The following is a 13,550-nucleotide window of genomic DNA, read 5'->3' on the forward strand; positions in this document are numbered from 1 at the left end:
ATGGAACCATAAAAGACCCAGAATTGCCAAAGCAATGCTGAAGAAAAAAAACAAAGCAGGAGACATAGCCATCCCAGACCTCAGACAGTACTACAAAGCTACAGTAATCAAAACAGTGTGGTACTGGTACAGAAACAGACATATGGACCAATGGAACAGAATGGAGAGCCCAGAAATAAACCCACACACCTACGGTCAATGAATCTTCGACAAAGGAGGTAAGAATACACAATGGGAAAAAGACAGTCTCTTCAGCAAGTGGTGTTGGGAAAGTTGGACAGCTGCATGTAAATCAATGAAGTTAACACACCGTCTCACCATACACAAAAATAAACTCAAAATGGCTTAAAGACTTAAACATAAGACATGACTCCATAAAACTCCTAGAAGAGAACACAGGCAAAATATTCTCTGACATAAATTGTACCAATGTTTTTTTAGGTCAGTCTCCCAAGGCAATAGAAATAAAACCAAAAATAAACAAATGGGACCTAATCAAATTTACAAGCTTTTGCACAGCAAAGGAAACCACCAACAAAATGAAAAGACAACCCACAGAATAGGAGAAAATATTCGCAAATGATGCAACTGACAAGGGCTTAATTTCCAAAATATACAAACAGCTCATACAACTCAACAATGAAAAAACAAACCACCCAATTGAAAAACGGGAAGAAGACCTAAAGAGACATTTCTCCAAAGAAGAAATACAAATGGCCAATAGGCACATGAAAAGATGCTCCACATCGCTAATTATTAGAGAACTTCAAATCAAAACTACAATGAAGTACCACCTCACGCTGGTCAGAATGGCCAACATTAAACAAATAATAAATGCTGAAGAGGGTGTGGAGAAAAGGGAACCCTCCTACACTGTTGGTGGGAATGTAAAGTTTGTGCAGACACTGTGGAAAATAGTATGGAGGTTCCTCAGAGAACTAAAAATAGGGCTTCCCTGGTGGTGCAGTGGTTAAGAATCAACCTGCCAATGCAGGGGACATGGGTTCAAGCCCTGGTCCGGGAAGATCCCACATGGCGCAGAGCAACTAAGCCCGTGTGCCTAACTACTGGGCCTGCGCTCTAGAGCCTGCAAGCCACAACTACTGAGCACACGTGCCACAGCTACTGAAGCCTGTGCACCTAGAGCCCATACTCCGCAACAAGAGAAGCCACCACAATGAGATGCACGTACACTGCAACAAAGATTAGCACCCACTCACTGCAACCAGACAAAGCCTGTGCGCAGCAACAAAGACCCAATGCAGCCTAAAATAAATAAATTTATTTAAAAAAAAGAAAACTAAAAATGGAATTACCATATGATCCAGTAATCCCACTTCTGGGCATATATCTAGACAAAAACTATAATTCAAAAAGATACATGCACCCCTATGTTCATAGCAGCACTATTCACAGCAGCCAAGATATGAAACAATCTAAATGTCCATCGAAAGATGAATGGATAAAGAAAATGTGGTACATATAAACAATGGAATACTTAACCATAAAAAGAACAAAATAATGCCATTTGCAGCAACACGGATGCAACTAGAGATTATCATACTAAATGAGAAAGAGAAAGACAAATACCATATTATATTACTTATATGTGGAATCTAAAATATGATACAAATGAACCTACTTACGAAACAGAAACAGAATCACAGACATAGAGAATAGACTGGTGCTTGCTAAGGGGGAGGAGGGTGGGAGAGGGTTGGACTGGGAGTTTGAGATTAGCAGTTGCAAACTGGTATATATAGAATAGATAGACAACAAGGTCCTACTGTATAGGACAGGGAACTATATTCAATATCCTGTGATAAACCATAATGGAAAAGAATATGAAAAAGAATGTATATATATAGCTGAGTCACTTAGCTGTACAGCAGTAATGAACACAACATTGTAATTCAACTCTACTTCAATAAAAAATAAACTAAAAAAATATAATGGAAAGAAGCAAAAAAAGATCAACTCTGTCTAACTCTCACCCCTAAAGAGCAGGACAAAACCCAGAATTCTTAATTTTCTTTTAAAATTTCACTTATTTCTTAATACTACTCTTTCACAATCATTCAACCATATATATATATATATATATATATATATTCCCTTAACATTTTCCCCAGTGTAGGTCAAATTCAGACTAGTGATTCAGTTGCCAGAAGTGTTTTAATTCTATCATTATAAATCTTAAAGTACCAACATAAGAATTTATGAATCTTAAAGTATGAAGATAAGAATTTAAAAAATGTTTTTAAGCAAGTAATTAATGGAAGCTTTAAAAATACTAATCTAGTCTATTTGAACACTGAAAGTTTTATTTTGAACCTCTTAGATGATGTAGCTATATAAAATGGCACAATAGCATAAGGTAGTTCCATTGCTCAAGCTTAACTAAGAAACTGGAATGATTCAACAATGTAATTCTAATTGCAGTCTTTCTGATCTATTAGCTTTCAACAAATAAGGCAAGCTACTTAAGTTAAAAAAAATTACCTAAGCAAAGTTGATCTTTAGAAATAATGTTATCTAAGCTGCTTTTGAAAACAGTTAAGTAGGCAGCTCTACAATTCATATAAAATATCTCCTCTTCAGTTAGTGGAAATTTCTTTGATCGAGGACTCTCTGAAAGCGTTGATTTCTGACTGGAGAAAGCTGCATCACTTCCTGGACTGATGGCCATTCTATTAGAAAATAATTTAAAATTTTATTTTAGTCAATGTTAATCCTAAAATGCAAGTGTCACTTTGCCTTTCAAACTGGGGTGGGGGGGGAATCAAGACATCAAGGTTTTTATATGTGGAAAAAAGCTGTACATTATAATATGCATACAGTTATATTATCATATGTTAAGCTAGAATAAGCCTTTGGCAGTTGCTTTCTAAATATATATATATAAGAGAGCCAAAAGAACAAAGCCAAAACAAAGGTGTAACATAAATACAAAAGAAGAATCACAGGGCAAAGGAAAAGCATGCATCTATTCTCTCAAAATTAGAAGACAGTCAGTTGAGACTCTTCATAGGGTTGTAATGAGGATTAAGTAAATTAACACATGTGAAGCATATAGAACAGTGCCTGGCACATAATAAGTGCTAAATAAACTGTAGATAGAGTGAATCGCCACCATAATGAGAATTTGACTATAATGTGATTGGCAGTTGGCATCCATCTCCACAGCAGCATCAACCAGGTCATTTCACTAACATCTCAGTAATTCAGCCCCACATTTTAAATGACTGAATTTTAAAATCCAGTCATTTATAGCATTATCCTGGGGTTTTACTGTGTTCCACTACTACCAATAATAATGTTAATAATAATAATAATAATTTGGGGGGTTTATATAGCACCTCTGCTCATAAGAGCTTAAAGAACTGTCATACATCTTGATTTATACCTACTACAGTGGTCAGGTATTTTTTGCCCGTTTTACAGATAAGGAAATTGAGAGACAGAGATGTCATCCAGCTAATAGTAAGTAGCAAAAGGCAGTAAATTTCAATTAACAGTTTCTTCTTTTTTTAATGTGAACGAAGGCTTCTTGTACAACAGTTACTATGAGGCCCTAAATTGTGCTGGAGGTCTAACAGCTTGCAACATTATTTTACCCAGCTCTGACTTCTAAAAATACATTCCAACCTAATAAATTGAATATTTCAAGTTTAACAATAAGACGACACAGGTAGGGTCCCCTTCAGGACTCATTGGATTCTTACTCAGGAGGCCTAAATCACTTGCACCTTCTTGAATTATATAGGTCTTTTACACTTGGGAAAGAAAGATAATAATCGCTTATCATGGATGAAGTACCCTATTTATAATACACAGACCGCCTGCCTGACACTTTCATCTTACACCAGATTTAGAAGGACCCCACAGGGATGCGGTGTCACAGTCTGGTTACTGCAAATTGGTATCACTATAATTAAGCATCACAGTTCTAAACACATACGCATGCACGCATCTCCTCACAAATGTGAAAGAAAACTGTTCCAATAAGGAAGGGAGAATGAACGTTCGTTTTGCAGCCAGCAACTTAAAAATGTAAATATTTTTTTAAGATTGTCCTCAAATGCTCTTTCCAAATAAGGTGACTCCCTCACGTGGAAATTCCATGTGTGATATGTTCCAGAATGCTATTTTTTCCCTCTCTGTAACGAGAGACTAAACTGAAGCTTAAATATATAATTAAATATATAATTGCGCCCCTCAGGCTTGGAAACCTCCTGCATCTAAAACTCCAGCCCAAGACCAAGACAAGGGCCTAGAGAGTACTTTGCAGCGAACCGCTCCATAAATAAGCAGCCACACAATAGCAAGAAAAATAAACTGTGAACAAGCGCCTAAGGCTTCTAAAGGGCCAAGGGAAAACAGCCATCCAGTCGCCGTCCCTACACAGTAACATACGTTCACAGCTGATATCCGGCAACATCTCTCTATTTTTGTATTCCTCTGGGAATAAAACTGCATTTATATGTACATTTTTAAGTACAGACACGGAGCAAGTGTACTTATGACAGAGAGGTAAAAGATGCAGGTGGAGAAAGAGAAGCCGAACAGTGACGAACGGAGCGGGCGAAGAGACAGATAGCGAGCTGCTTGCTACCTAACTGCAGGTCACAAACGAGGAAGCGCAGCCAATTCTCCTTACGGATTCCGCAATCCTCTCACAGCGGCCGGAAGGTCCTTGGCCTTCTTTTAATTACCATGGCAACTGCACCTCTCCGCTACCGGAAACAAGATACGGAGTACCTACCCAAATGGTCCGGCTAGAAATCTAGGGATAGTTACTCCAGAGCCAACGGAGATGGCTCTGCCTCTCTTCTACCGGGGGCCTTCTGGTCAGAGTCGTGAGAGAGGGTCCTGCGTTGCCCTGGCAGTGACTGAAAGCTGTCCTAGGCGTAGACTCTCCTCCCCCCCTTCCCGGCATACACTGGGATCCCTTGTCGCTGGGGGAGTGTTTCCGGCGGGCCGCGTGGAGTGTGGCACAGCGTCGAGGCACCGTTCGCCCGCGCTTTTCAGGCTTCAGTGTTTCCCTCCGAAGGTTCTCTGTTTTCGTAAGAGGTTGCTCAGTGGTTTTTATCCAGCGACAGGGGTGCGTCCCTGAATGTCGAAATGCCGTAAGTATCTCCTCCCCGGGTGTAGCTGTGTTTGGGCCCCTCTGTGAGCAAGAAGAATAGATATTATGTAGCCCAATAACCTTTTCTGTTTTCCTACTTTTCCTACTTTTACTTTATCTTTTCCTCCGACAGTTCCTAGTGCTTGGTTCCCTCAACCTACGTCTGCTTCCCTTCCAACCTTACTTATCCGGTAGTATTTGTCCACTTTAATTCTGATTCCACAAGGCTTCTGACAGATTTTATAGGCTGTGGGTTATACTTAGTGATGTATTGCTTGAAATAATTTCAAATATGGTTAACATACCGAGAATAGGACAGGGTAGATTGCATCACGCCGTATAATTTGATTAAGCCATTTAATGCCTAGATTAGTGTCACGAGCTCATATAAACTTGTGGCAGAACTCATGGACCGGGTCCCAAGAGACCTGAACTCCAGCTCTCAAATGAGGAAGCATAGCCAATTCTGTAAAGAGCTGTCCAACGTTGAGCGAGTCACTTAATCACCTCCGGGCTTCAGTTTTCTTGCTTATCACTGCCCAATAGAGACTTTTTTTTTTAAGCTCCGTAAAGAACTTTTTTTGGGGGGTGGGGGTGGGGATAATATATAACACATGAAATTCTCTGGCTGCCTCTTGTCCCCAGGCTGATTTAGGTACCCTCTCTTGCGTGCTTCTAGAGTAACTTATTTCTCCGTCACATTCAGGTTTGAGCAAATGCAAAGTAACACAGGGTGGGAGGAGGGACATCTGTATCAAATAGGAATTGACATGAAAGTGGAAAGATTTGCAGAAATAATAACCTACATTTGTTGAATGTTTAATTATGATTTGGGTACTGTGTTTAGCAATTTCCCTACATTTTCTCATTGAATCTTAAAAAGGACCTTGGGAGGTAGGCGCTGCTGTTCTCTCTACTTTCCAGATTAGGGAACTCAGCACCTAATAAGGTGTCCTACACACAGGTATCAATAAATACATGTTTCACTTATACCCTTAAAAGGTATGGATTATTAAAGAGGTTTTCCTTTCCCCAAAATGAAGCAAAAAGACTTGCCTCACTACTCTTGCACTAGAAAAATAACCCAGTTAGCACTTATACAAAGCTGTGAGGAAAGTGTAACAAAGTCCCTGCCAAATAAGAATACCATGGAAACTCGTGTGTGTTTGCTTAACAAGTAGTGATACTTTCTGAACTATGCTCCTGTTCTGCTGTAGATAGTAGGGAACCCAAAAAAAACTGTTAAATGGGGACCTTTTGGACAACTGTTTTCTTAACATATTAACAGGTACATGTTATATTAGGAGTGTCTGCAGTAATTATATTTTGGAAATAAATACATAACCTTAAAGTTGAGGTTGACATCTTAAATATATAGCAACTTCACTGAGTTTATTTTGGCAAAGTGATTTAAGACCAAATTAATGGTTAAATAATGCAAAAGTATTTTAGTAGAGGATCTCCACAATTGTTAGTAAACTTTTATTTTTCAATGTGGTTAAACTGCAGGGTCACAAATGGTGGTGCCAAAAGTCATCTTGGCAAGTTACATGTGAAAGTGGTATGGTTTTTAAGTGATGTTGATATGTTGACTTTTTGGTACTTGGTATTTTGGGTATTGGATTGTGTGATCTGTCTCTTTTCTAATTTCTTTAAATCTTGACAGGAAAAAAATATAATGAGTAACTGTGGAAATATACATGGCCTAAATTAATCTAAAATGAATAATAAACAATAAATATCCAATAACAATAGAGTGGATGGATGAATCTTAAAAATATACTGAGTGAAAGAACCAATTTGTAGAAAACTACATATAGCATATTATCTTTATAAAGCTTAAGAACAAGCAAAAAAACTTTAATTTGGGATTCTATATGTATATGATAAGATTATTAAGGGAAGAAAAACAGGGAATTGATAAATACAAAATTTAGTTTAATGGTTGCCTTCTCGGGAAAGCAGACGTAATAGAGAAGGAGCATACAGGTGTACCCATCCATATTGGTAATGATCTAGTTCTTAAATTGTGTGGTGAGTTTATGGGTGTTTATTTTCTTATTATGCTTCGTAACTTGATCACTATACATGTATTCTTTAGTATGCATCAAACACTACTTAAAATGTTTTTAAAGGATTTAGAGATTACTTATCTTGAATTAAATTCTCAATAAGTATAGTTTTCTCTGCCTTCTCTTTGTTTCTATAAGACAGATGCTATCTTGGAACTGGGAAAACAAATGACTTGGATAAATGTCTTTCCTGGTTTCATTAGGCTAATCATCATCCCTTTCAAATTTGCTCCTCCTCTGTGTACATTATAAAATTAGTGGCATCATCATTTCTCTATCTAGGTTGAAACCTTAATTTAAAATTTTATTTTATTTTTATTTTTTGGATTTGAAGACTTTGAAATGAGACAAACCAGGGTTTGAATCTTGGTTCTGCTACTTTACCAGCTGTGTGACCCTTAGATTGTTACTCAGTGAGTTCATGGATTAGTATAGTTACTCATTAAATAGTAATTGAATTATAAAGTTGCTGCTTGTAAGAGATTTCATCTTTATAGACAAATTTCACACCATGTTTATATTTGCATAATACTAAAGTCAAACATACTTTTGTAATAGCTCTTTCTGTAAATAATCAAATCCCCTTCTAGTGCTTTTTCCCCCCTTATATTTTTTCCTTTATAAAGATTCCTAGTATCACTTGCTTAATCTTTCTAATTAGTGTGAATTATCATGCTAATTCAGCCAAAGACATTCCATCTATTCCTGTAAGAGTTAATTTTATTCTGTTCCAAGCTATAGACTGAATTAAGATTATAAAGTTGGAATAGCTTTAGTGTTGGAGGAAACGGTTAACAGTATTTCTAGGGGGTCCATTCTGATGATGTATTCATAAAAATCTGAGAGTTTTCTGAGAGAACTTTAAAATATGCTTTATTTTCCTTGATAAAAGAAAATGAATATAAGAATATTCTGGGTCTGATAAGCTATTTTATTGCACCTATTTGGGTTTGTAGTCATGCTGGTGATAGCGCCAAGTACAATGAATTTTATTGTTGTGGGGGGTGAAATGATGTGCCAGGTTAAGTAAAAGTTAACCATTTAATAAACACCCATTGAATCATAGTAGATATTCAAAGTTCTATTATTCTTTTACTTTAAAAGTATAGTACATTTTAAAAGAAGATTGAAGTTGTTAGTACTTGCTTTAAGTATGAAAAACATGAATTTTAAATACAATTCTTTCCTGCTTGTGAAAGTCAGCAAAAAAAGTAAGGACAGAAATGAGAAAGCTATAGTACAGCCTTGTAATAGTAACATGAGGGACTCCCCTCATATGGCAGACAAGAATCTCTCAGACTCTTATCAGTCAAAAGCAACTTGACCCTGCATAAATCATATTTTTTATTGCATCCTTGGACTTGGAGGAAGTTAAATCTCAAGGGGTGAAACAAAAATAGCCAAAACCAGATCTGTAATCAGTAAGCACAGATGAAAGGCAGATTGCCCTGAATATAAATACTGATATCCATGTTGTGCTTGATAGACTAAGCCTTGGGCTATAGGCAAGGTAAGGAAGTTAAACTTGAGACTACATTTAAGCTGGGAAGGGAGCTAAAATGATCCCTAGTTGGTATGGATCCCTTGGCTAGTAATGAAATTAAATGTACATCTTTGGAGGAAGCATCCTCAATTTAGGCCCCTACTTTTTTCACAGGTTAAGATCAACCAAATATCCAAAATCTAGATAAACAAACATAAAAGGAAACAAACTATCATGAGTGAAAGTTAAAACACATAGTAATCAACGGATTTAGATCCCAAAGACTTTACAAAATGGAATTATCGGAGATACAATATGAAATAATTGAACAGAATACTTAAATAAAAAGTTGAATCACAAAAATTAGCAAGTAATGAGACTACCCAAAATGACCAGGCAAATTTTAAACTAGGATGATTAAAATGTTTAGAAACAAAAAATATATAATTGTTGAAATAAAAGCTCAGTAGATGGACTTCAGTGTTACAGTAGATTGTGTTGAACTGAACCTTCCGTAGATAACAATTTTAAACTCTGGGCAAAATATTAAAAGTAACTTCTTGAAGGCACTGGAAAGCAACCATACTAGGTAGAAATTGGAGGGGAGTTGACCCTTGAAAGAAGGGAACTACAATGTGCAAAGTTTGCATTTATATTGTTTTATCCAAGGGCAGTCCATATGATGTAGTACAGCTAGAACTCAACGAGAAAGCTCCAGTTTTACTTGTTTGAAGAGTTGGGTTAAGAGCTTGGGATTACCAGAATTGCTGGCAAGTAAAGGGAAAATCCTAAAAAGAGGGTAGCCCCAAAATCTGGTTATAAACTGCCAGAATCCTTGATGGATCCCTTAACTGCACATGGATTAGGGATTCTCCATGAAGCCTGGCAGGAAGCAACAGCTGGGATGCTGAAAGAATTGAACAGTGATTTCAGCTGCTGTCCATCACTGGGGAGACAGATTTTATAGTTTGAGTTTATTCAAGTTAAATGCCTGCTAGAACAAAACAACACTGTTAAGAGTAAGAAAGCAGAATTCAGAGTCTCGATGTCATATCATCTACAGTGTACAAGATGCAATAAAATAATACCAGACAAGCAGAGAAACAAAATATGACTCGTTGAGAGTCAATTGAAATTGACCCCAAGATGACTTAGATTTTAGAATTAGCAGACAAAGACTTTAAAGCACCCACTATAAATATGTTCAAGAACTTAAAAGGAAAAAAATGGTCATAATGAAAGGACACATGGGGAATCTCAGAAGAGAAAAAGATGCAATGGAAATTCTGTATTTGGAAAGTACAATACCTAGAATGAAAATATTTACTGTGTGGGCTTTATAGCGCAAGAAAAGAACTTGAAGATAGAATAATAGAAATGATCTAATTGAAAAAATAAAATACAGAGCCTTAGTGACTTCTGGGACAATATCAAGTGGTCTAATATATGTAAGTAGAGTCCTAGAAACAGAAGAGAATGGGAATGAAATTAAAAATATATGTATTTTAAGAAATAATGGCTCCTAAATTTCTCACTTTTGCTGAAAAACATACAGTACAGATCCAAGAAGCTCAGCAAACTCCAGTTGAGATGAAAAATATGTATATGTTTGTCTATGCACATGTACATATACATGCCATAGTCAAACTGATAAAAATTAAAAATGAAGCAAAAATCTTCAAAGCAGCCAGAGAAAATTGATGCTTTACCTGTAGGGGAAACTATTCAAATGAAAGCTGACTTCTCATGAAAAAAACCATGGAGGTCAGAAGACAGTAGAATGACATTTTAAAGTGCTAAAAGGAAAAACACCTCAACCCAGAATTCTATATGTAGACACTATTCTTCAAAATGAAGGTAAAATAATGATATTATCAGATAAAAACAGAATATCTGTCACCAGCAGACCTGCATAGAAGAAATGCTAAAAAAAGTTATTTGAGCTGAAGGGAAATGATATCAAGTACAAATTTACATCTATTTGAAGAATACTGGGAATGGTATATATGTGATAAGATATAAAAGACTATAGTTGTCCATCAGTATCTGTGGAGGATTGGTTCCAGGAGGCCCCACTTATACTAAAATCACACAGATTTTATGCTCAAGTCCCTTATATAAAATGGTGTAGTACAATGAAAACAGTTGGCCCTCCGTATCCAAGGGTTTTCTCTCCACAGAGTCAACCAACCATGGATGGAAATCTTGATCCACAGATGTGAAACCCATGAATATGGAGGGTTGACTGTATATTTATTGAAAAAAAATCTGTGTATAAGTAGACCAGCACAGTTCAAACGCATGTTGTTCAAGGGTCAACTGTATATATTTTTTGCTTGTAACTTCTTGAATAGATGTGAGTGTTTAAAGCAAAAATTATAACACTTACTGTGGGTTTTATAACATGTGTATGTATATGTATAACAGTATAGCACAAAGGACAGAGGAAATGGACAGTAACATTGTAAGATTCTTACATTTATGTAAAGTAATATTGTATTAACTCTAAATGAACTGTGATGTGTTAAAAAGGCATATTGTAATGCCCCAGAGTGACTAATAAAAAATACAAAGAAAAATAATACATAACCCAAAAAATACATAAAAAACAACAGAGGAATTGAAGTGGTATACTGAAAAATGTTTAATCAAAAGAAGGCAGGAAAGGAAGATCAGAGGACTAAAAAACAAATGAGACAGATAGAAAACAAGTAGCAAAATGTAGACCCAACTGTATAATGATTACATTAAGTTTAAGTGCAATAAAGACACCAACGAAAAGGTACAGAATATCAGACTGGATTTAAATATATATAGATTGACGTATATATATGTTTATATGTATATATGTATATATCCCAACTCATTTAATCCTCATAACACTGATACCACCCTAACTGGATACCAAAATACAATAAAAGAATTATAAGAACATTGCTGACCAATGTATTTCATGAACACAGAATCAAAAATCCTCAGCATAAGATTAGCAAATCTAATTCAGCAGCTGTAAAAGAGACAATACATCATGTCCAAGTAGGATTTATCCCAAGAATGCAGTTTTTTCAATATTTGAAAATCAATTATTGTTTTTAAAAGGAGAATAAAGGATGGTCCTAATCGAAGATGCAGCTGCTTCTACATAACTGCTCTGGTCAAAAAGGAGTCCAAAGTGACAGTTTTCCTTGATGATCACTGTTCTGTTTGCTGTAACTGATCTACAGCATTTCAGGAAAAAGACAGTTCCCATTGTACCTGTCATTTCTCAGCTGTGCCAGCTGAGGGTTGAGCTTTCTGGTGAGTGAGGACTCTGGGGTCATGACAGTGATGGAACACAACAGCCTCAGGACCTGGTTGCCCCAAAGTTTTCCTGGCAGTGTCTGAACTGAAGAATCTTGAAGATACCAGCTTGTTGCTGGAGCTGTGCTTTAGAATAAGATTTGTCTTAAACTGTGATTGTGGCTCTACAGAGTTGGGAAAGAAACGCTATGGGAAGAGGCAAGCTAGGAGAGTACAGGCTCTGTTAGATGGAAACATTGACCTTTGTTGGATTTTTTTTTTTTTGCTAATATTGGTACTTGGCATATAAGTGACCAATAAAAGACTCCTGGTTGGATGAATTGATTGATAGATAGGTGAATACATAGATAGGTACATACTGTAGAAGATCATATTAATAGTTCTATGAAGAACATACCCATTTATGATAAAATAAAAACTTAGCAAACTAGGATAGAAGGGAACTCCTTCCTATGAAAAACCTACAAATATCATACTCAGTATTGAACGCTTTTTCTAAGATTAGGAACAAGGCAAGAATGTGCCCACTCACAACTTCTATTCAACAAAACACTAAAAAAAAAAGGAAATGCATAAATGTTGGAAAGGAGAAAGTAAAATTGATGATCCGCTGATGATATGATCATGAACATAGAAAATCCTAAGGAAGCTGCAAAACAATTATTAGAACTATTTAGCAAAGATGCAGAGCACAAAGTCAGTGTACAAAGATCAATTCTATTTCTACATGTTAGCAATAAACACCTGGAAAATGAAGCTTAAGTTTTTCCATTTATAATTATGTAAAAAAAATATAATAAGTTCAACAGAAGACATGGAAGATTTCTACTGTGAAAATTACAAAATGTTGCTTAGAGAACATAAAGATTTAAATAAATAGGGGCATGTATGGATTGGAAGACTATATTAAAATGTTGGTTCTCTCCAATTGATCTTTATTTATTTTTTTTAATACATTTATTTTATTTATTTATTTTTGGCTGCATTGGGTCTTTGTTGATGCTTGTGGGCTTTCTCTACTTGCTGCGAGTGGGGACTACTCTTCGTTGCGGTGCGCGGGCTCCTCATTGTAATGGCTTCTCTTGTTGCAGAGCATGGGCTCTAGGCACACGGGCTTCAGTTGTTGTGGCACATGGGCTCAGTAGTTGTGGCTCGCGGGCTCTAGAGTGCAGGCTCAGTAATTGTAACTCACGGGCTTAGTTGCTCTGCAGCATGTGGGATCTTTCTGGACCAGGGCTTGAACCTGTGTCCCCTGCAATGGCAGGCAGATCCTTAACCACTGAGCCACGAGGGAAGCCCTCCAATTGATCTTTAGATTCAATGCAATTCCTGTCAATCCTGGCAAACATTTTAAAGAAATAGAAAAACTGATTTCAAAAATTTTATAAAAAGGCTGAGGACTTACAGTAGTCCAAACAATCTTAAAAAAGAAGAATGAAGTTGGAGTACATAGACTAACTAGACTTAGTGTGTGTACAAAGTATGTACACTACCTAGACTTAACTATACTGTATAAAGTGGCAATGAAATCAATGTGGTTTGGGCATAATGGCAAATAGATAAAATG

The 13,550-nt window shown here is 36.4% G+C and overlaps 2 protein-coding genes across 12 annotated transcripts in view; one reads left to right on the plus strand and one right to left on the minus strand.

Moving 5' to 3' along the window:
- EFCAB7 (EF-hand calcium binding domain 7) overlaps nucleotides 1-4,912 on the minus strand; it is a 58,801-nt gene extending 53,889 nt beyond the window's left edge. For 2 of the 6 annotated variants that reach the window (XM_082357404.1, XM_082357400.1), the window contains exons 1-2: nucleotides 4,616-4,755; nucleotides 2,503-2,690 (exon numbers count right to left, since the gene is read on the minus strand). In XM_082357404.1, coding sequence (XP_082213530.1) covers nucleotides 2,503-2,689 — 187 coding nt within the window. In that variant the 5' untranslated portion in view covers nucleotide 2,690; nucleotides 4,616-4,755. The other 4 variants (XM_082357401.1, XM_082357402.1, XM_082357403.1 and 1 more) reach the window with 4 other exon arrangements.
- Nucleotides 4,913-4,984: 72 nt separating this feature from the next.
- ITGB3BP (integrin subunit beta 3 binding protein) overlaps nucleotides 4,985-13,550 on the plus strand; it is an 87,918-nt gene continuing 79,352 nt past the window's right edge. The window contains exon 1 of one of the 6 annotated variants that reach the window (XM_082359439.1): nucleotides 4,985-5,129. In XM_082359439.1, the coding sequence (XP_082215565.1) occupies nucleotides 5,125-5,129 (5 nt within the window). In that variant the 5' untranslated portion in view covers nucleotides 4,985-5,124. The remainder of the gene's footprint in view (nucleotides 5,130-13,550) is intronic. The other 5 variants (XM_082359437.1, XM_082359436.1, XM_082359438.1 and 2 more) reach the window with 5 other exon arrangements.

This window comes from Balaenoptera borealis (assembly GCF_965194805.1).
Source record: "Balaenoptera borealis genome assembly, chromosome: 1".
NCBI lineage: Eukaryota > Metazoa > Chordata > Mammalia > Artiodactyla > Balaenopteridae > Balaenoptera > Balaenoptera borealis.